General features: G+C 26.9%; 1 protein-coding gene across 1 annotated transcript in view; it reads left to right on the top strand.

The window, feature by feature from the left end:
• The first annotated feature begins 1,089 nt into the window (after positions 1-1,089).
• The window catches only part of SWIP (strumpellin and WASH-interacting protein), a 48,980-nt gene continuing 24,933 nt past the window's right edge, over positions 1,090-25,136 (top strand). Inside the window, exons 1-12 of the mRNA XM_016066996.4 lie at positions 1,090-1,519; positions 2,530-2,669; positions 4,932-5,097; positions 8,954-9,021; positions 11,139-11,267; positions 12,890-13,114; positions 15,242-15,359; positions 15,464-15,591; positions 17,220-17,380; positions 19,722-19,839; positions 20,924-21,049; positions 22,427-22,534. Coding sequence (XP_015922482.2) covers positions 1,465-1,519; positions 2,530-2,669; positions 4,932-5,097; positions 8,954-9,021; positions 11,139-11,267; positions 12,890-13,114; positions 15,242-15,359; positions 15,464-15,591; positions 17,220-17,380; positions 19,722-19,839; positions 20,924-21,049; positions 22,427-22,534 — 1,542 coding nt within the window. The 5' untranslated portion in view covers positions 1,090-1,464. The remainder of the gene's footprint in view (positions 1,520-2,529; positions 2,670-4,931; positions 5,098-8,953; positions 9,022-11,138; positions 11,268-12,889; positions 13,115-15,241; positions 15,360-15,463; positions 15,592-17,219; positions 17,381-19,721; positions 19,840-20,923; positions 21,050-22,426; positions 22,535-25,136) is intronic.

Below are 25,136 nucleotides of genomic sequence, written 5' to 3'. Positions count from 1 at the left end.
GTCCACATTAAGAAAGAAAAACAGTTGACTTGCTTAATATAAACTGCTCAAAGGAAAAAAGATCCGGCGAAGTAAATAAAGTCTCCCGGCAATAAACAATATAGAAAAAAAAATGAGCGAAATGCTATAAGCAAAAAAATGATTGTTGTTGTTAATTTACGTCGCACTAGAGCTGCACAATGGGCTATTGGCGACGGTCTGGGAAACATCCCGGAGGATGATCCGAAGACATGCCAGCGCAATTTTGATCCTCTGCGGAGGGGAAAAAAAATCGTTTTAAAAAAATGTGATTTAGGCGTGATAAGAAGACTTGAAGTCCCTTATTTAGAAGCAAAGTGTAAGTTCAGTTCCCCTTTTAATGCACTAGTCTGCTCGAAATCGAATTCTCTCCCAGATAAAATTCTGGAAGGGGAGTAATATGGCGTAACTACCACTGCAAATATTAAATACCAAATCCCTAGTGTATAAGACATGTTAACTTGATTTTATCACGAGGTACGTTTTGATAGATGAGGGTTGACATAGTCTATAAATAAATCCCCACATTATCATCCGTAAATAGGAAATTTAAATGCTTCGTGAAGAAGTCTCATGTAGGGTGCAAGGATCTCGTCCCTGTACCGCTGACCAGTCATTAATTAATTTTTTTTTTTGTGAGGTGTTTTTACTGTATGCGATTGTTTGAGATGCGCGTTCTGAACGATTAGAAACTTCATGTAAGGTGAACTGATTGCGCATGCGCAAATTGCATAGTAAATGTAAGTTGTATGCAGTGAGAATGCTCCATTAGTTTTCCGTCTGCAATTGTTTTGGCGCAGCTACCAAAGCGAAAAAATGCTGTTGTGTTTATCGCTGCATTGACGTAGAAAAAACGAATTTACTTTATTAGTGTTATAATGTTCTCGAGGAATATTCACACAGCATAAGATTGTTTCAGATGTGTTTGCCCTTATGTTCAGAAACTTCATTTAATAGGAACGACTTGCGCACGGGAAAATGCAAATTACATACAGTGAGAATGTTCCATCATTGCCATTAAACATATGGTAAAAGTGAACCGTTTAATTGTTTCTACCCGTTCTATTAATTACACAACTTGTTTCTGATTTGTTCCGACCGATAAAACTGAACCAACCTTTCAAGTTTTTCAGTTTGTTATATTCTAAAAAATTATGTATATACGAGTTAAAACTGAAAAAACTGATTGGTAAAGTGTTGATACGAATGATATTTTGTACCTTTCAATAAAATCTGTAGACAGGAGTAAACATTCCATATTTCAGAAATTTTTGATACTGAAATTTTTTATTAGTCTTTATTATTCAAATTCCTTTGCGCTTACAAAAGTATTAAACTATGTAGCGTCTTCAGAGTTTTTGCTTTTTGACTTTATTTTTTATTATGAAATATTGCCCGATGACTATTCAACTGTTTAGAATTTGTTTATAATCGCAAAATTCTAAAATGATTGTTGATGTGAAGGAATGGGATGTTGGAACAGTTGATGACGGTGTAATAAGTAAGTTAAAGTAAAGAAAAAAATCATTTTTATTAATTTTTCTTTTTAATTATATCAATACTCTGCCTTCCTGTATTTGTTTTTTATTCCTTTTTTTATGTGTTAAGGGGGCGTACTGATTCATCTGCTGCTGAAAAGTTACTATGTTATTCTAATTAAATATGTTAATAACTTTATTAATTATTATTTTTGTAAGATACCAGAACTACTGTGAATGATAGATGTATTTTATGACATAACAACAGTTGTTTTTGAAAGATTTCCGTATCGTGATCTGCAGCAAAATAATCGCCAAGTCTTGATAACTTACCGGCAACTGCTCGCGAGTATCTAAAAGAAAAAACATCACAGAAAGAGAGCAACTCGAAAGGTATAACTCGTAGCCACCCCCGGGTAAACATCTATATGTTTTTTTTTGTTTGAAAAAAATTTGCAAATTTAAAATCTATTTGGTGATTTTGCTTGGCACGTCAGATCATGATAGGAAATATCCCCCCTGACAAAAATATCACTGAAGGGTATGAACTTGAACTGAATAACTCAAGTTTAAAATCCATTTGGCACTTTTAGGAGACTGGTGGCTATATGCAAAATCTTATTCCAATAATACTTAGTCTTACCTAAGTTGAAAATTTTTTTTTTGATAAATAAAGCAAAACTGATTTTTTGCAAAATATTGTCCCATTTATAAGTTTTAAAACTAAAATGTATTATAACATATTTCTATGTCGTTACCTGTTTGGGCCAACAACAATTGTCAAGTTGCTAAAGGGATTTTGTACTAAAAAAACATGAGTAAGATTTCTGTATTAGTACCCGTGCAGGGGATATTTCTATATCGTGATCTGCTGCTCCAACTATTATCACCAAGGCAAACTGTATATACAATATATATGGGCACATACACACAATCTATATTACTTATTCTATTGTGTTTATTAATAATGCTTTTTCTTATTTCATTAAGTCTATGATATAATTTTTGTTCAAGCAATGAATAATTTTTTCAGAAATTGTGGAAGAAGTTCAGCTCCGTAAATATGGCAAATTTCTTGAAGGCTATAGCACTCAATTAAAAGACATTGAACATGCACTTGATGAAACAATAAATGATTTTTGGAGTCAAGAATTAGAACCTGTTTCTATTCAAGTAAGCTTCTTTAAAAGTCATGTTTAAGTGAAATTTACTTCTATGTTAAATTTCATTTTTTTTCTAATTAAATTTTTTTATTTAATGTTAGGAACATTTTATTTTGAGTTTAAATGTAAAAGTTCATGCTAGTAATTTTAAACTTTTTTCTAAAGTTCCAACACAAAAGTTTTTAAACACCAAAGAATTCAGATAATTTTTAGAAAAGTTTAAGAGAAACACTGGAGATAATGTGTTACAGTGTCACTTTACATGATGTCTCTGTTACATGATACTACTCTCTAAAGAAAATTTTTTTGCAATTAATAAAAGTTCTTCTTATTATTTTTTTTAGGTCGTTGGTTAACCATTTTTGTATTTAAAAAGTTGATAGATAAGTTGTTTTGTTATAATTTTTAAAATAGAATCAATAATTATCAGTCACTTACAAATTTTCTAGTTAGAAACATAGCATGATCGGAACCATTAAAAAATTTTATAATTTCACTGCTCTAGTTTTAAACATTTTATTTTTGTTTTGCTATTTTTTTATGTAAAAAAATATTAATATGATTCTTTATTAAATAATATTTAAAAAAAGTACAGTGCGGAACCCGTTATCCAGAAATCAGAAAACCAAAAAAACCGGAACGAAATTAAACTAATTTTCCCGTAATTTTTTGAAAAATGTTTTTTTTTTTTCTCTAAGATTTTAGGATTTTTCTTTCTTTTTGGAAAGATTTTTACCTTACCATCATTTTGGAAATAATCATTAGTGTATTACTTCATCGTTTTTTCTTCTTTTTAAGATTATATCCAAGTTTTTTTTTTTTAAAGTTGGGTTTAACAATAAAAAAACGACTTTTTGTAGCGATTCAGAAAACCGGAAAAATCAGTTATTCGGAATAGCGATGGTTCCGATCGTTCCGGATAATCGGTTCCCTACTGTAGTATTTTATTCAATGAACTTCTACAAGAGAAGTATTTAGTTTTCTTATATGATGAAAACATTAAAATAGAGCAATAATGTGGCTAAGGCATTATATTTTTGATGCTTAATTTCCTTATTATTGTTTTACTTTGGAACAGACAAAAAGTTAATTAATTTTTTTCTAAAACTGCTTACATGATCAAACATAACATCTAATTTTATTTTAACTCAAATAAATAAAAAAAATATAAATATTTTCATGCTGTGCAAATCAACCATTATGATTCGTTTTTGTTGACTTGGCAGTAAAATTAACACTCTATGTCTGTTCAATAAGCAAGTAGAGTAACAGCAGAAAGTAGTTATGATACTGGGTTTCTTGGACATACTCTAACCCTATTCTTCAATAATGTGTTACAATTTATCATTTTTTGTAAATCTATAAATATTAGTAATGTTTATAGCTTATTCTATATTATACTAGCCTAGAATGTTTATTTATGTAATATAAAGGGTCTTTTATATTATACAAGAGCTCTTAAAAAAATATTATACACTAATATATCATAATATCATAAAAGAATATTATATCATAAAAGAATATTAATCATGTTATCATAAGAATATTGATATAATTTAAGTTATCTTAACCACTAGTGACTCTCTTTGACCTGATTAGTGACCTGACTATATTTTTGGGAAATCTTGCTTCATTTTTGTTAACTGTAGTCTAGTTAATTAGTTTTTCACACAGGTGTTAATGCTGGCCTTTTATATATTTTTTGTGTTTTTGTTAAAATTGAGATACGAAAAATATTTTCATTAAGGGTCATGACAGGGCTCGAAAAAACTCAGAAATTTTAACCGTCCCCGAGGACTAACCCGTAGCTTCTAAATAAATAAAAATATAATTTTCTCTAGATGTCAATTTATCTGAGGGTACTGCACCATGGAGAAGTCAACAGTGACGTCACCAGCCGGGCGGTACGTGATCAGAGGAATTGTTTATTTCTTCTTTAGAAGTCCAAATGCACATTCACTGAGCAACTTTTCTTTTGTTTACCAATTACGTGAGCATGCACATTTGGTCTGACGAAGGAATTAATGGGATTTCTAGATTAGAGGGTCATTTTAGAACTGAGGCACTAGACTCTTGTAAGATAAGAAAATGTATCACGAACATTAACGGGAAAATGGCCGTCTGCGCGAACGTCGGATTTGAGAAATTTGTTGTCTGCGGGAAATTTTTTGACCACCGAGGATGGGCGGTTTTTCCAGCCCTGGGTCATGAAATAGTTTGTAATTAAGTGAGAGTGAGTATTATATATATACATATATTTGATTTTTCCTAGCTGTCCCCCCTAGAGAAAACCACAGTTCTAGAATTGGTATCAACTGATAACAAAATTTTGAATAAGGTGATATCTGTCCTCTCAATTTTATGCTGTGAAGTTGATGATCTTTGTTATGAAGCCAAAGTAAAATTTTTCCCTGCTCTTCTCTTTTATGGAGAAGGAGGTAAGTTTCTTTTACTTTTTTTTTTGTAAAGTTATACTAAAATTGTGATAGTTAGAATAGAATTGAGATATTTAAATTAAAAATTTTTTTAAAAATGAGCCATTTTTAAGTATTTTTAAAAAATATTCTTTTGAACTAATCTAAATCTAGTTAAACATTTTAAAAGAATATTTTTTTTATATAAATAAATGAAGAAATGTAAATACATTTGAAAATGTGTTATTAACTTTGAAACTGATATTTCTTAACCTTAGCTGTACAGAAATTTCAATACCACATATTATCACTTATCATATAACATAGATAATTTTTAAATAGTTAGTAAAATATTTTTGCACTATGTTTTCATTTGCTCATTATCTACCTTTTTAATAAAAGTAGTGAATAATTCCTCTGTTTCTTTCTCTTTCTCTTTTTTTTTTTAAATTTGAAAAACAAGCCTAATTTAGATAAAATAATCCATTATTATCGAATAGAATTTTTTAAAATAATAATTTAATTCACAAAAAATAAATATTACGATCAATTATTAAACGTTACAATGATAATAACAAACATTCAGTATCAAGTCTGAACAATATAGTTTTATCCTTATATAGGATATATATTTGTAAATACTGGTGTTAAGTTTTCCTATAGTCTTTATATTGTTTAATATATACATCACTTACTTCCAGGGTTGGCAAGGTTTAGGACAGAATGAATTAATCTGCATTTTAAACCGTCCTGCCAAAACCCCTTTGTCCAAAACTGTCTTAAACTATCCAAAACCCTTTTACTCAAATTATGTCACAATTTTATCTGAACAATATTTAAAAGGTAAAATAAACATAGTACTAATAACATACTGATAATTAAATCTACTAGAAAATATTTGTTTTTAAAAGTATAATGTTTTATTAATATTGTTTGACTCTTCAATTTAAACATTAAACAAAGGAAGGTTAATCAGTAATCAAGTTCAATTGGTCCTCTTTAAATTCGATAGCACATAACTAATTTAACCGCTGTATTCACACCAAGACGGTTTCTAAGTTTTAAGTGAATTACTCCAAAATTTAAAAACATCCTTTTAATTGACACTGAGCCATCCACTATATCACTGGTTTAATGATTCTCCCAGCTTCTGTGAAGTCAGTTTTTGGAAATGGTGTCGCTTCAGCCTCATAGGTAATCAAAAGAGAAATGCACTCAGGAAATTTGTCAGTTAAATATGGCTGAGGACTTTCTTTTTGCACATCAGACAAGCTTTCTCCTTTATATTAGGGTTTAATAAATAGGCCAAGTAATGAAATACTTGCATTGCTTGAGTAATTTTTAATACTTGCAATTCTTTTAGCATAGTGGTGATACATCCCCAGTGCCAGTAACTGAAACTGGTGTTAGGCCCTTCAAAACTGTTAATACATTTTTCAATTATTTTGTATTTCCAATTTAAACTAATATATTTATATTTAAAGACATTTTTTTTTAAATGGATGTCTTTTTTATCATCCTGTGATGAAGAAGTTATAACATTTTTTAAAAAAAATATTGTGAAAAATTAAAGGTTAATTTTTAAACAAATTTATTATTATTTTTTTAAAAGAATTATTAATTTTAATATTGCATTATTTATCCTTATGCAAAAATATAATTAATTAGTATTAAAAGCATATTTATATTTAAAGGAGAAGGTATTCACTTTTGTTTTTCAATCAATTGTGGAGCTTCAAAAATTATAAACCTTTTCCTATTATAGTATATAATTTTCCTTTAATAAGTTGAAGTAAATTGTATAAAAAATATCAAATATTTATTGATATATGTAATTATTATATGCATAATGGTTACACATATAGAATTTTTACCTTTAACTAAAGTTTAAGGTTTTGAACACTTTAAGACAGTTTTAGTCAGTTTAGAACAGTTTAAGACAGTAAAACCTATGTATCCTGTCCAAAACCAGTTTAGGACGTCCAAAACCCCAACCCTGCTTACTTCCTTTACTTCCATACCTATATATTTCCTTTAAAAACCTTTCCTGCGCTTTGCCCATCCTCCACACTTACAAAAAAATTAATACTGGCTTATTTTAAGAAAAGAAAAGAAGAAGAAAAAGAAAATTCAGAAAGTTTGTGTTTGCTTTGTGGGAAAAAAATTATTTTGATCTGTTTGAAAAACGTGTGAAGCAGGATTTTTTTAAAAAGGATAACATAAAATCTCGGATAATATTACATTATTGGTGTCTGCAATTTTCGCAAAGCAGCAGAAAATGATGTACGAAACGGACATTGAAAACCTAGAGTTCCACTGTATATATATATATATATATATATATATATATATATATATATATATATATATATATATATATATATATATATATATATATATATATATATATATATATATATATATATATGGGTGATTCTTTCTAAACATGACAATTCAGACCATAAAAATTTCTTCAAATTTAAAGTCTTCAAAATAATCTAACATTTTTTTGTATACTTCTTTAGTTACACTTATTAATATCTTTCAGGCAGCAGTGTAGTTTATTGACATTTGCTCGAGAAGAAAAAAATAAAATAGAAATTCACAAAATCTTGAATGCCAGGGAAATGACATATTAGCTTGGAAGTTAAAAAAACAGTAATTTTAAGTTAATAGTTAGTAACTCAACTTAGGCCTTTATGTTAGATGGACCATTAGTTGCTTAAAATAATTCTTTTTATCCACTGTAGGAAGAATCAAAAAATTTTTTGTTGCTGATATGTACAGAATAAAATTGTGTATAATAATCAATCATTAGATAAATAAATAACTTTGATTACACTCAAGCATATTACAATCATACATAAACTTAGTATTAGGTTAATATTTGCTTTCCCTCCTTACAGTATTAGCAGTTAAAAGCAAATTCTGGTAACTCTTCAATGTTCTGGCATTCATAAGCCAGGATAATGACAAATTCGCCTTTTTATAGCATACAACTTTACTTTAATTTAATATTTTGGCCTAAGACGTTTATATTCTGCAGAAAACAACAGGATTTCTTAAAATAACTCAGATAAATCTGTGTAGTTTATGTTATTAAGGATTTCAAGAAGCCAGGAAAATGATGACAACACAAAAACCTAATCACCTTGAAAAAATTTTTGAAATAGATTTTGAACCAGAAAATTGGTTCTTTATTCATGCAACAAGACATGTTCATATAGGAGGGCATCTAATCAATATATTAACATAAGATATTGATTGCTGGCTCTATCTATTTTGGTTATAAACCACTAAATAAAAGTAGCCAGGAAAATGACAGATTTTTTTTGGGACAAGCAAATTTTTGACCGAAAAACTTATTTTAAATGAAGTTTTTGTAAGTAATACCCTCTGCATATATTCTAGAAATGCTTACACCGGTTGAGATAAAGAGAATTAGGTATTGAAAAATTTATGAGAAGTTTTGAGGCTAGTTATTATTGAAAACATTGTTTGGGAAATACTAGGAAAATGACATTTTGAAATTCAATTAAATTTTTTAACTATACAAAACTAGTAGTCATTTTAATATGCTAACAGCAATGCTATTTATAAATTTTTTAAAAGAAAGTTCTTTTAGTATTACTATTATAGTATTAGATCTTGGAGTAGGGGACAGTGAATTGTCATATTTCGTGAGAATCGCCCATATATATGTGTGTGTGTGCGTGTTATATTTCTCTAGTTTATTAAATATTAATTCAAGGATAATTTTAAATTTATTGTAAAAGAAACTAATTATCATTTAAATGCATAATTACAATATATTATTGAAATATTGAATATCAGCTTTAATTTATCTTATATGCTTTTCTGTTTTTCTTTTCTTTTTTAGAGTCTCCGGATGCCTTAGTAGATGGAGAGGCACATATTTATATAGGCCGGATGATTCCTTTTATGCAGGTTGTATAACTGGCTTAAATTGTTTGATTGATAAATTGATTTTCATAATTATTTTTATGGTCCAACTTACCCCAGTTTTTTGTGGATCAATGTACCCCATGTTGTGGGTTTCATAAAATATCACAATAATATCTTTCCTTATCATATAAATTTAAATAACTGAAAATAACCATTATATTAAAGATCTAACCTTGTAAAATAATTACAATTTATTGCTCTTTTCTTATAGAAACAAATTTTAGAAGGTAAAGCAGTGAAGTTCAAAAAATTACTTAACATTCCTGAAATACAACTTGCTGAAATAAAAAATACACACATTAGCTGAGCTATGCGATTCTTTCTTAGGATTTATAGTACTAATGATGCAATATGTTAATGAAAAAATAAACAAAAATATTTAATGTCTTAAAAAAATTGAGCCCTGTCCAATACCCTGTCCCTGTCTTGGTATGGTTCAACCTACCAAGTCTCCATCTGCATTAAAATAAAATAATTTCATCAAAAATTTATTACTAAATCAAAAAATTCGAAAATTATGAAAAAATTTCCTTCTATTATGTTTTATACATAGATATATATTTGTATTTAAATGCAATTGTAATGTGGTAAATTATGTAAAACACATTCTTTGTTTTATTTTATCAGTATAATGTATAATCAATATGTCTTAAAATCAGGCTAATCAAGAAAAGGAATTAATAAAAAATTATAAGATAGACAATAAAAAAGTAGATACTGGTACAGTTGTGGGCTGTTTTAAAAAACAATGTAAAGGAAAGAGTAGAATGTTAAGGCTGATTAAATTTTATTATTATTTTTATATATCCAAGAAATGTTGATAAATAATAGTGCATGAAACTGATATAATTCTAATTTTCCCCTCTAAACTTTGTTTCCGGAGTATCAGGCTTTTCACTGTCCAGTGATTGTTTGATATGTCTTTTGTTTACTTTAATTTGCTATAAATATTATGGCATGTTTCATGATACAAAATCACTTAGTATGAGCACCAAAAAAGTTTTTTTGATAAAATTTGGTATATAATTGTGTGTAGTAAACATGGTTATCTCTTATTTTATTTTTATTTTTTATAAATAAAAACTTTTTTAAGCAATTTTCATTTTAAATGCTGAAGGGAAAAGAAACATAATTATTGTACTAAATATTATTTGCCCTTCAATATTGTTTCTGAATATATTTTTATTATATAGTCCAATGTGCCCCATGAGGTAGACCAAGGTTCCAGGGCTCTGGGGTATGCTGGTCCAATGTAAATAAGTTCTTTTCTTCAAAATTTACAATAATAATAATGCTAATTGTTTGTTTTGAAAAAAAAATCATGAGTGTGGAAAGTTGTCTTATAAAAAAATCATATTCTGCAGATAATTTTTTTGCAAGGTAAGAAATACATACTTAAAAGTGGATCAATTAACTCCAGTTTCCTCCTTTATGTATGTATATTTATAGTAAATAGTCAGCAAAAGGAAATTATTGACTTTGTGTTGGCTCTTAATATTCCTTTTTTATTTTTATGTTTTGTTTGAAGTTTGTCGCCACCAAAATTTTTTCTTTAGTCTTTATTATTTTTATAATGCATTTTAAACTGAATACGAGTAATTCATATCTTTTAGCAAAAATGTTTTAGTAAAAACTGATATTTGTTGTTAAATCCTCGTCCAAAAACCCACCATACCATGGATAGTTAATAAGGAAGAAATGTGACATTATAAAACTTCACCTTATGTGAAAATGTAATTTTTTTGTTTAGTTTTATGTAGCTTAAATATTTTTGTAACCCAAAGCAAATCTTTTTTTTCTTTCTAAATTTTCTTAGTATTACTTGGATTGAAAGAATATATATAGTAAACTATGTTTTGTATAGTTACTATCTGCATAATAATTTTCAGAAATTTTAAAGTTCTGTAAATCCTTAATCCTCACTGCTTAATTATATGGGTAGTTAACTTGTCCCTGAAATTTCAAGATTTTAGTTTTTTTGTGTTTTGAATCAAAAGAAAAAAAAATGGTACATCAGAAATCTGTATGGAATTCCATCTCTTTTTTACTGATATTGTGTTTTATAAATAAAATAACAAATTTGTTAAATTTCATTTCAGGAGTTATCTTGTTTTGTTGAACGCTGCTATGTTGTTGTGAAAAATATAATCCACCAGCTTAATGGCTTACATTCTGGTCATAAAAATGGCACTGCAGCCTTAATAGATGTTACTGATGTTCACTTCTTAGTATGTATTTATAAGTTTTTAATGTATTTAGAAATACTTTCGAGCCTTAAATATCAATCAAATGAAAACCACCACCCACCTTAAAAACAAATTTATCCCCAAAGTTGCCAACACTGTTGTTGTTATCAACAATGCCATCTGTAAATCAGGAGAAATGCAATGCACAGGTTGACAGTTACTTCTTTATTACACTAGAAGTGAGGAGTGTAGAAGTTACTCAGGAAGAATTCTACTTTCTTTATTCTCTTTACTATTCTCTCGTAGTTTAAAGCATCTTGGTTCAACATTGAAAATAGAAGTAAGCAAGGAGGAGCAAAGAATTGTTTGTTTCTTGGTGGCTGAGACGGCTGGAATGTGCAAAATTCAATGTCTCATGTCTGCTGTGTACGATAATTTCTGCATGTTCCTGACAAGAATGGAATCGATCACCTTGTATCCTATAGAGTAACAGTATTAACACTTTTAGCATTAGTAAATTTTATTATCACTTTGTTATAGGTGTTTGGTTTTCATCTGATTGCCCCTCATATTTATAGTGTAAATTTTGGTGAAACAATTTACCCATGTAGTTTGGTACTGAGTTTGATCAGTGACATAATATTAAAAGAAACTTTTAATATTTAGCAACAAAATATATCAATATGATTGATTCTGTTGAAATCAAGTGTTAGCTCTACTGAATATTATGAAACAAAAGCGTTCTTAGTTTTATCAATACTTTATGGAATTAATCTAGATTTGTATTTTAGCCTATTGATATTGATTATACACTTTTTTTTATGTGCTCTTTTATTGATCGTAAAATAAAATTAGTTTCAAAATAAAAGACTAATATCATTTGCAAAAAAATTATTCAATTGCAAAGGTTTTTACCCTACTAATAATATAATTACGTTATAAATGTTGAAATAAAATGATATATGTTGGTGGAGTTGTTTGACTTTTAATGTTGAGCTTATAGCAATATTCTACTAAAGAGTTCTAGAAAATGTCAGTTTTGGCAGTAAAACTGTGTTATAAGTGATATCTTATTTGACAAGATTGTAAATAAGTTCATCATTGTCCCTGAATCCATGATATTATGTATAGTTTGTCTAAAGTAAGAAGTCCCCTATCCATTCGTCTGCATCCGTGGCGGGAACTATGGTAACGAGGTATAACTTTTTCAAGTAGGGTAATTGTTTAGGACAGGTTTCGACTCGCCTCAACGAGAGAAAGGGAATCTCTTTCTTCGGTCTATTGTTTTAGTCCTAGAGTGAACATACCCTCTTATTAAAATGGGCCATTCTTGTTTCCATAGCAGTAGACGGCCTTAGACTTTGTGGCGGGGGGAGTTCTTACTGTAGACAAACTATAAGTTACTGCAACTGATAAATGTAATAATTCAAACAAAGCATCTTTTCCTTTTAAGTAGTTGAGTTTAGATAGTAATTATTTACATAATTTAGGTACATTGCAGATTCAAAGTCTTCTTGTCTGCAAACTTTTTTTCAACTAAAAATATTATTAAGTTAGTTTAATGCTTCACTTTTTTACATTCTCTGATAAATTTATGTTTGATTTATGTTTAAAATATATTGCCTAGAAAATATATTGATTATAAAATTTCATTCCATTTTTAGACAGTCTATAAATATTTAGGTTCTTTGCTGACAATTTTAGTGACTCTTGATGAGATCATCGATAGTCAAGTTGTTCTCCGAGAGCACTGGACACAATTTAAACGAATGCTAGTGTCTATCCATCACAAACCATCAAAACTAGGCATTGAATCAGAAAAGTTAAGACCTTTTGAGAAATTAATCAACAAATTAGAAAACCAATTGTTAGAAGGAAGCATTTTTTTGGTAATTGTTTTATTGTTTATTTTGCTATTTTGTCAAATGTTTGCATTTAAATTTATTTTTAGTAATCATTTTATTATAAAATTTTGCAAGCAACAACATTATATATATACATATATGGGTGATTCTCACGATATATGACAATTCACTGTCCCTTGCTCCAAGATCTAATACTAGAATACTAAAAGAAACTTTTTTTAAAAGAATTAAAAAATTGCATTGCTGTTAGCATTTTAAGATGACTTTGTACTAGCATTGACTGTTAGCATTTTAAGATGACTTTGTACTAGCATTGACTGTTTTGTATAGTTAAAAAATTTAATCGAATTTCAAGATTTCATTTTTCTGGCATGTCCCAAATAACTAGCTTTAAAACTTCCCATAAATTTTTCAATATCTAATTTTTTTTTTATCTTAACCGGTGTAAGCATTTCTAGAATATACGCAGAGGGTATTATTTATAAAAACTTAGTTAAAAATAATTTTTTCTGTTAATAATTTGTTTGTCCCAAGAAAATCTGTCGTTTTCCTGGCTACTTTTATTTAGTGGTTTATAACCAAAATAGATAGAGCCAGCAATCAATATCTTATGTTAATGGATTGAATAGATACCTTCCTATATGAACATGTCTTGTTGCATGAATAAAAACCCAATTTTCTGGTTCAAAATCTATTTAAAATTTTTTTTCAAGATGAGTAGGTTTTTGTGTTGTTACTTTCCTGGCTTTTTGAAATCATTAATAACATAAACTACATAGATTTATCTGAGTTATTTTAAGAAATCCTGTTGTTTTCTGTAGAATGTAAATGTCTTAGGCCAAAATATTAAATTTAAGTTCTATGCTATAAAATGGCGAATTTGTCATTATCCTGGCTTATGAATTCCAGGACATTGAAGTGTTACCAGAAATTTTTTTAACTGCTAATACTGTAAGGAGGAAAAGCAAATATTAACCTAATACCAAGATTATGTATGATTGTAATATGGTTGGATGTAATCAAAGTTATTTATTTATTTAATGATTGATTATTATACACAATTTTATTCTGTACATATCAGCGACAAAATTTTTTTTGATTCTTTCTACAGTGGATAAAAAAAATTAATTTAACCAATTTATGGTCCATCTAACATAAAGGCTTAAGTTGAGTTACTTACTATTAACTTAAAATGACTGTTTTTTAAACTTCTAGGCTAATATGCCATTTTCCTGGCATTCAAGATTTTGTGAATTTCTATTTTATTTTTTTCTTCTCGAGCAAATGTCAATAAACTATACTGCTGTCTGTAAGATATTAATAAGTGTAACTAAAGAAGTATACAAAATTTTTTTTTGATTATTTTGAAGACTTTAAATATGAAGAAATTTTTTGGTCCAAATTGTCATGTTTGAAAAGAATCACTCATATATATATATATATATATATATATATATATATATATATATATATATATATATATATATATATATATATAATCTTTTTGTGTTATTTCTTTGTCTAAATTCTCCTTCTTAAATTATTATTCAACATTCAACCCTTTCTCACAACTAATTATTCACTCCCTCTTTTCTTATTCTAATTTTTGATTCAGTATGTATAAATTAACATTTTTGATTTTTCCCTCAATTGAATTCTGGGAAAGATTTTAATTCCTTCAACTTTTTAATGGACCAATTATAATTATCAATGTTTCCCTTTTACCTGAGACCTAAAACAACAGAGGGAAAAATTTGTGCTACTTTCCCAAGGATAAAAACTCAAGCATACAAATTTCAGAGTGCGATTTGGTCTCTACCAATGCATGAATATGTTTTAAATAGATGATGTGACACTCTGTCATCTCTTTAAAATTACTTAAATGAACATAATTTTCCCTCCAACTGTTTGCCTGCATTCCTGAACTTTCGACCATGGCTCCTAACATCACCCACACACACACATATATATATGCGAAACATATTTAACTTTCATTTTTTTCTTTTGACTTTTCTTGCATTACTTTGAGGGAAATGTCAAAGCAATTAGTTTATAGTTAAGCCTTATTAACCTTATTAAAAAAATTTTTAATATAAGAATTTTTTTAGTCATTTGCTGGTATGTTTTACATGAAATGTTCTATTTTTTTAGGGTGCTGTAGAACAAAATTTTGATGACAACAAAAATTTCGTAACAAAAAACACTTTCTTCTTAGATGAATTCAATCTGAACATCAGGAAATTTTTTATGGTTATTGAATCAAAAATAGGTATAATTTATTTTCCTTTCATTGATTAAAATATTTAAGCTCACGAAATGAGTTTTTTTTTTTAAAAATTGTGTTTCATTATATTTCAAATTTTATTTGTGAAGGTGAAAGTAATGAATTTGATGCCCGTTTGAAGATACCAGATGTTTGCTGTTTGTTTGTTTTACATTTTTACTTGTTCAGAGTCATGGACAAAAAATTCTTCAAAAGTTTATGGGATATTTATAAAAAGGTTTTGTATTTTTCTTTTTGTTATTGCAATAACTCAGTCAAAACTGCTATACTTATTATTCTTTTAAAGAAATATTTATCTGCCAACTGAAAACTTTATTTCAAAATGTTAAGAATTGAATGAAAATTTTAAGCGCATCGTAAAATATTAATGTCACAAAATTAATAAATTTAAATTTATGATAAACTCAAAGAAAAAATATATTTACAATAACTTCTTCTGAAATATTTGTTGAATATAAACAAATAAAAAATTAAACGAACTTAAAACTTTTTCCTCTAATCTTTCCAAAAAAAAAAAAAAAAAAAAAGGAAAAAAACCAAATTTGAAGTAAGACTTGTAAATAAAGACTTGTAAATAAAAATTCTAGCTTATGGTTAAAGTTATATTGAATAAAAATTTTATTGAACAGCTGAAAGTATTTTATATTAAAATTTTATTAAACTAAATAAATTTATCTATCCCATACAGATATTCCCTTTGAAATATTATGATTTTTGTTTTAAGTTACATATAATTTAAATTCAGATTATATTAGTGTTCTTAATGAAGGATGTTAGAAATTTGTAAAAATACAAATATTGCTATCTTTCAAAATGGATAGTTTGTTGTTTCTCTTTACAAATGTTGATTGTTAAGTGTTAATTGTTTATGTAGAAGCAATTTCTTTTAGTAAAAATTGGGGAAATGATATTGAATGTCTCCTATTTTGTTAAAAATGAAGTTTTCAATATTAATGTCAATTGGAATACTCGAGTTATAGCTCAAAATGTTTTGTGAGTTGTAATATTTAGATAAAAGTGAATGATATTTTAAAGTAACTATTGTGCTCGACTTGAAAACTATATAGCTTGTAATTTTCCCTAGCTCTGTTTACCAATGCAATTAATTTAGGTTAAAATTGAAAAGATAAACATTTTCAGATTCTTACAATTTATAATTCTAGTTGAACTTCCACTTGCATTTCATTTCGATTTTCATTTCTAGAAATAAATCTACAGTAATAATAATTTTGTATAAGAGAGTTGTAATCAGTGTGAAAATTGTACATTATTAATAAAATCTTTTTCAAACAGTATTAAGCAAAATTTTTTTTTGAATATGTACTGAGACATTAAGCAATACTTAGGGAGCTACTAAAACATTTTTTTAAATAAAATCTTAATAGTTAACTATTGAAAATCTAATTTTTCTGATTACTTATTATTGAGTTATCCACTACTAAAGTTAATTTTTCATAATTGCAGAAGAGGAATTACAACTGTCAGTTTTAGTAGATTTTATTAAATACATATGATAAAGAAATGACATTTGATTCACTTGATTTTTAATACTACTTTAGAGCCACATTAATAGGCTATTGACCTCCATCTGGAAAATGTTTCACTCCATGGTGTAGTTTCAAGCTGTATGCTGACCAACATCTTGACTAGTAATAATTTGCAAAGGCTTTCAATAATAATGCATAATAATAATTAGATTTAATATCTTTTATATACTAATATTTTAAGCATACTGACATAGTGAATTTACAATTTTTATCACAGCAGTAAGCAACGTTTTTCTTAAATATAATTTTAAACTCTTTTTTTTTTTTTGAAAATCTATAAATGTGCTTTAATGTTTAGGTTCCTGCAGTTCCTTTAATTGCTAATATTATGTGGTTTCCTGATATGTTTCTGCTAACTAGATTGCCTTTAGTAGCCAGAAGTGTAGATCGGAAGTCACAAGATGCTGTAAAGCTTTCTAGACAGTCTTATTTATTACAGAAAAATCAAAATCTGTTGAAGTGAGTATCACCAATAATGCTCTTTATTTAAAATCTTTTAATATTATGCTTCATTTCTAAAACTTTTTAAAATTATGTTAGATAACTTCGAAATTCTAAATAAAATTTTAAATTTTGATAATGAATAAATTTCAAAGTTTCTTAGTTTGGTTCAGGATTGATTCTGTAATCTTAAGAGTTTTAAACGTTTATCAGTCAAGCCACATAAACAAATTTGTTTGTACAATTTAACTTGTCAAACTGTGTTTTTTCATTAAATAACTTCAAAATTAAAAAAAAACTTTTTTCCTGGGAAAGAAACAAGGTTCTACCCAAATTCCAATTAGGGAAAATAGTTAAAGATTAATCTTTTATTACTCTGTAGAATTTTACCTACAATAAATTTATGTATCATATTTACATTTCAACTTTTGACTATGAATGTGCGGTCTTTCAAATTTTATGACTACCTTCTGTAAACATTTTTATGCCTTTTAACTATAAATTAATCTTGTCATGTGTTTTTTTAAATGAAAAACCTTAGTTTCAAGTTGAAACAAATATAAAAAACCTGAGTTTTTTAAGTTAGTAATCTGGTAAAAAGTTTTTAAGTTAATAAAAATGTAAAAGTGTTTTTTCTTTCAAAAACTTTTCTTTTGTAACAGTATAAGATGGAAAAATGGTTGAGAACATGGAAAATATTTTGCTTTATTAAATCTCTTATTTAAAATTTGAACTAGGCTCCATTAGTTAGATTTTATTTTCGTTTGATTGACAAATAAAAAATGTATACAAATGTTTTCTTTATAAATCTTCATAAATGAGAAATTACGAATCATTACAGATTAGAGATTTTTTGTGTGTAACTTTTAATATTGACAGTAAAATTTTTAAAATTTTGTTGTAATATAAAATTTTAAGATAGACGTAAAATATACTGATATTTAGATAACAAATTCTTTACATTATTGAAATAATAAAAAAAGTTATTTTTATGAAATATTGACACAAAATAAATTGCCAAGCTGACTTATGTATTTCCCAATATAAAATTATATCCATATCAATTTCATCTCAGCTCTGGGCTCTTTATAGTTTATTTCTGTATGCAGTAATATCATGTTTAAAAAAAATAATTAAAATACAAAAATTAAGGAGTATTTGTTAAAGATTATTATTTTGGAAAGCTGTTTTGAACACTCTTACTATAAGTAAACCATTAATTTGGTCCATTTTTCAGAACAAACAAAAGATTATTTTTTATTATGTTTGCTTATTATTTATTCCTAAACCATTTCTTAATCAATGTTTTTTAATTTTTACATTAAATAAAACTATTCATACAAATACAATGAATGGCCTGTAGGATGTTGAATATACTTTCTGTTTTGGATAAAAGAGTATTAAAGTACCATAATATAATACTGAGTTCCAAGTAGTTATAAAGTACCATTGTGCATATTATCATAAGAAAATATACTTCATTCGTGGTACCATAAGAAAATATACATGACTCACATTAAATTTAATCTCCCCCCCCCCATCTTGTTTAGAAATTTTGAAAAGTTGCCAAATATTATTTCAATCGTTACAAGACATTTTTATATGGTGGTAAAAATGAACTATCAAAAGTCTGCAATTCCTTTCAAAAATTTTAAGTAAAATTAATGCTAGGATTCATTTTTCAAAAGTCTACTTAAAGACAAATATTTGGAAAAAAATATTATTCTTTTTGTGTGTGTGTAATGATTCTTAAATGGATTATAATTAATTCAAGTTTAAAAATCAGAGAACCCTGATTAAATTGTATTGAAAATAAAATTTATTCAACATCTTACATGCTGGATTGCTGCAAAAATCACTAACAATTTATAACACGACTTTCTAAACAAAAGTATTAGTCGATGAAATGTTCAGAATTTAATATTTTTCAAAATATGGCTTGTCCAGTGTATATATTTTTATTGTAATATAATATAGAAACCAGAACTCTAAATTTCACTTATGGCTGTTATTTTAAAGACGAGTGATTTCTGAATATTTTGCGAGTTAATACTTTGCTGGCATCTGACTGGCATGTACTTTGAAATTTAATTAGTTATAAAATTATAACTAACTAATTTCCTTCAAAATAATCGCTGCAGAACTAACTTTGTTTTGTTTTCAAAATCCTTTTTCTTACAACCTTGGTAAGTTTTCCTAAAATTAATTGAACTTGGGTATCAAAAAATCCTGATATAATTAACATATTCATAAAATACAAAAAAAGGTAATTTGCAAAACTTATGTATTGTTTTGAGAATCAAATTATTTTTTATGTTATGTTGTATATTAGACATAAATAATTTTTCTTTTGTCTCAGAGATGTATCAAACTATTTCATGCTCACTATGAACTGGATGACTAAAATGGACTCCAGCTTAACAGATACTGGAAAATTGCTTGAAGATCTTAATCGGAAATGCTCTTTATTGTTACAGGTATCTTTTCTCTCTTTGAAATTATAAGAGTTCATCTAAACTTTTTAAGGGTTCTGTTCTGTAATGGTCACGCTTAAGGTTTTTATTCTATTATGTAATACCATGACAAAGGAATTTTAGTTCTTTTATTTAGGAGTTAAATGTTCAAGCCACAAGGAAATTAGATCATTTATTTTTTCTGTATATTTGAACAAGCTACAAAATTTATCTAAATGTAAAACAACCGTCATTAGTTTTTTATAAATATCTTAAATGAGTGGCTCATATTCAGCTATATTTTTTAGGTCATATCACAGATATGGTCACACATATCTGTGATATGACCTTATTTTTCATTTTTCATACAAGAACTTAATTGCTTTTCTTTTTACATACAGGATCTTTTTATATTTAAATTTTTAAATTGTAGGAACTTTTAAAACACTGAAGTATTGTCATATTTTAGGGATCTTTATCAGGGATAGAAATTTAAAAAATCGCAGAGATCATGTAAGTGGTTTTGGACATGTAACAGGAATTTGACATTAAAATGGAAACTTGAATAAATGGGACATACAGATATACTTGAATAAATGGGATGTATGTTTGGAATAAATGGATCATTCAATGAATGAAAACCTAATTTATAATTTAAAGTATGAATGTAAAATTGAGTTAAAATTAAATTGAAATTTCCATTTCAAGATAACATTTAAGATAACATTCAGTCACAATTTGAATTTACCTTTCCCAGTGTAAACTTTTGGTTAATACTTATTGTAATTTGAAATATATAAAAATTATAAACAATTGGCAAAATAAGTTGATGAAGTTTGAACATTAAGAAGTTTAAATCAAAATTTTATCTTATAATTTGTGAATGATTCAAAATAATTAATTTCTAATATTCCTTTTTGTTTATTTAATCTATCTGTACTGTTAAATTTAAAAATAAAAACATTTGATTGATCTGAATGAATATTAGTTATTGTCGCGGTTAAAAGTTTTTCTCTTTTTAATTTTATGGCATTTACATTTTTTGCCTGCTACTTGTATTTTTATTTTAAGACATTTAACTTTACTAATCATTGTAATTTTGTTTTAGGGTTTAAAATTAGCCTGGACAATAAATCATCAAGTAAAAACAATAATGAATCTTCATGTATCTTTGTCTAAACCAATGACCAAGACATGTGTATTAGCTCTATGTAGAATGATAGAAATGATTAAAGTAATGTTAATATTTTTTACTTAATTAGTAATTCATTTGTAAAAATAATGGTTATCCTTGCTAAATTAAAAGATTTATTGTCTGTAGAAAATTTGGTTTTCATTGTGAGTTTACTTCATTAATACTTTATCAGATTCTGTAGAGTGTCGAAATTCTGAGTGTCGTAATACATTAAGACTTAGTAGTATGAAAATATTTACCCCGACCTGCCCCAATTGAGGGCATACGGGTAAATGTTTATTAACTTAGGCTAGACTTAGTAGTATAGTTACCCTTTAAAAATGTTAGAATTATGCATAATAAACCATGACTAAATCATCTAAATCTAATTATTAAGGTCTCGATTTTAAGCAAAAAATGTCTTAATTGTGAAGCAAGTTTTAAGCTAATGTGAAATCTGTGCAATATTTGCTTCACTTATTTGCTTAATACTTTAATACTCTTCTTATTAAAAATTCTCACTCTTCATCTTAATCACACTAAATGAAATTTGCAATAGGTGAGGCTCATTTTAAATCAGTAAAAAATCGTGAAATGTGGACCAAGAATTATTTGTTTGGTAAAAGCAGTATGGTCCTATTTTATAAGAGAAACAAAGTAGATAATTTGTATGTATGTTAAGAAAACTAATTTTTAACACTGCACTTTTAACATAAAACTTGTACATCATTCCATTCTGGTATCAGATTTGGGCCAATGTTTAATAATTTTACTATCAGTACAATATTCTATAATTTTTTTCAGTTGACTGCTTATATTTTTTGATGTCATTCATTATTATGACTTTTCCTTGAATTGTTAATTTCTCTAATTTTTAAAACGACCTATAATAGAGCACCACTTTTTGATATGGTTAAATGTTGTCCTTTTTGGTGACAATAATAACAGCTGTGGTTTATAAATTGTTTTGGAAAAATTACAAAGTTTTTTTGTTGCTTTGTTCTGCAGAAAAACAAAGCAGTATGCATAAGCCCGGCATAAGCATTAATTAATGAGTATTGCACATTAAATGTTTTTAGCATTACTTTTTTAAAAAAAGTTTGGAAACCATAAATGTTTCCTCAATAACCAGTAGTCTATTTTAAATGAAGCCATATTACTGCAAAACCATTTGTTTATATTATATCTAATAATTTATAGTTATATATTCAATTTCTTTATCTGATTATATAGCAATATAGTCATAAATTTTTATAATTTGCATACTCAAACAAGTTCTATATAGACAAGTTCTATTGATGGATTTCTAAATTTTTTTTAATTATATATTGTTAATTCTACTCAATATTAAAAAATTCGATTTTTATTTTCTGTTTATAAATTGCTATTAAAACTGCTTTTTTTTTAAATTTCAAATAAATTTTTTTTCTAATATAGGGAATTGAAGGAACATTCCACCGTCATTCAGTTGTTATTAATGAATCAATTACTCATATTGTACAACATTTAGCACACCTTGCTTTAACAATAATCAACATTGGAAAGGTATGAACTATTTTAAGTTTTGTAAATCTTTATTTAAAAAAATTCTTAACTCTAATGAAAATTTGATTTTTATATTTTATGTACAGCTAAATGAAAGCCATTATGTTATATTATCTTTATAGTTTTAAGTAAAAATAAACTTAAGCAAAACTTGTATAAGATTTTCAGCTGATAATAAACTAAAATTTTCAGTATAATATAATTAGATTATTTTTAAATGGTAGGTGTTTATAGAATATATTTATTCATATATTTTTAAAAATAACTGAGTCAACAAATCTAGAATAGTTGTTATTCAAACCTGAATAACCTGTAATGAAATATAGAATATATTTTTATTTCCAACACATTGATGAAGAGACTACCTAATTTACTCTCTGACTACAAAGTTAAGTAAAACATTTGCGCGACATCCCACTGTGGGCCAAAGGGGTCTTGGAGATTAAGATTCCACAATTTCGTGACCAACGGCATGGTGGTAACAATGTTGTCAGCATTATTGCACCAGTTGTCTTTTCTTCCCAGACAAGCTGGTATCTATCAATCTGAAGCTGGGTTACTCCTTTGTTCAAGTTATCATCAGCCGTCGTACTCTAGTTCTTTATAATGCAGTCCAGTGCTTTTAACCGCTGAGCTGTAGCAGCTCATGACTACAAGAAGTAATATAAATTCTATGTGGTAGTCCAGGAAAGTGTGATAGTTATCTATGTTTTAGCAGATAATCATATTTGTGAAAGAAAAAATGCAAACCCAGTTAATCCCTTAACGATCGGTTAATTTTCAAGAAAGCGGTCATAAAAGTGCCTATTTTTTTATCCCTGAAAATTATATTAAAATATGTGTATGAACAATATATATCTTCATTTTTAATTTTTGATTTGTTTTTAGCATGAAATTTTAAAAAATAACATTTTTAGGAAAAACCAACAACTATGACTTAATGTTGGTTTTCAGCAAGCAAGGAAAATTTAAAAAATATGTGTTTTAAAGATTAAAAAGGAATTTTATTAAACTTACGTATAAAATAAATAAAGATTGGTAATTTTTTCTTGTGTGATAAATTTCAAAGCATGAAATACAGAGGACAATGTCACAATCTGAACTGTAGTACCAAGTTTCCTTCCTACATCTCTTATTGTTTTCATCTCTTCTGGAGAACTATTTACAATTACCTTAAAAATATCCTGGTACTGCCATCTGGTGTGTAAAATTATAAATAAAATTTTTCCGGGGCAAAATAAATGAATTAGTTTTATTCTTATTGTTACTACTGAACACTCCAGCCCGGAAATATCACAGGACTGAGAAAAAGAGGGTGAAACCTCACCCCGTCAATTTCAGGGGAGCGAAAAAGAAGGGGTTAATTGTGAAACTGGTTTAAAAAGTGTTAATAAAAATAATATTGACTATAATCTTAAATAATTAAAATTATAAGTAATATTGACTATAATCTTATATATATATTTTAAAACCTTATGTAATTGAATTTTGAATGACACTTTAAATATTTTGACATTGCATTTATAAGTTTTGCTTACTCAAAAGGTGTTTTTGAAAACAAAAGTTAAGATACTTCTTTAACATATAAAAATGTTCTTTTTTCAAAAATTTTTTTTAAGGTGAGAAAAAGAAGGAGCAATTATCAATCTTATTTCTTTTCAAATTTTAAGTATCAAAAGATAGAAGATGAAAGGGAATAAAAGTGACTTATTTTATCTTAGCAATAATTCATATCACTATTTGTATTTTATGTACGTTTCAATCCAATCCTTAGATTTAAGAATTACTTATATTTAATTTTAAAAATTTTGTAAAAAAAAAAAGAAAAAAAATTCATTAGTCCTGTGTTTCAGTTCTGCAAGTATAAAGAAATCATAAAGTTTTTAATTTTCAAAATTCGATCAACCATTAACTGAAAGGGTTAGAGAAAGAAGGAAGTATGTGACACAATTTTTTTTAAAAAATGATTAATTTTAATGTCTTTCATAGTGTCATATACTTGGTTGGTGAAATTCAAAAGTGTTTGCTAATCAAGCATATATAACTATTCTGGCAGTGTTTTAAAACAAAGTTAACTGGTATCTGTAGCTTTTTTTATAATAATAAGTTTAATTTTGTAAATTGTTGCATGTCTTCTTCCTTTCTCACCACTTCAATTTACAAAGTATTTTCTTTCTCCTTAAAATATCTCAATAGTGCACAAAATTAATGCTTAACCAAGATTATTTAAAAATGTTTGACAAGCTAGCAGTCTATTATTTTACATTAGAACTGCTTACATGATAATAGAAAAGGTAATTGTTTGATCAAATGTTTTATATTGTTATCTTATAAATATAATTCTATATATGTGACATGGTTATTAGATTAAACTATTTGAAAATATCAAATAATTTAAGTATTATCAGAAGAATATCTTAAAAATTAAAATAAGGGTTAAGTCCAGATAATATTCAGCAATTTTACATGTCTGTGGATTTACTTGTTCATTTATACTTAGTGTAAAAAAGTATTTTACATTAACCAATACAGCATATTCATTATGTTCTTCTTTGTTACAAGCAGAATATGTTCTGTGAACTAAACAAGTTAAGAAATCATT

Source organism: Parasteatoda tepidariorum, chromosome 11 (assembly GCF_982258835.1).
Source record: "Parasteatoda tepidariorum strain Cologne lab strain chromosome 11, Ptep-v5.0, whole genome shotgun sequence".
NCBI lineage: Eukaryota > Metazoa > Arthropoda > Arachnida > Araneae > Theridiidae > Parasteatoda > Parasteatoda tepidariorum.
Note: the sequence above shows the minus strand (reverse complement) of the source record. Positions and strands in the feature narration are given on the sequence as shown.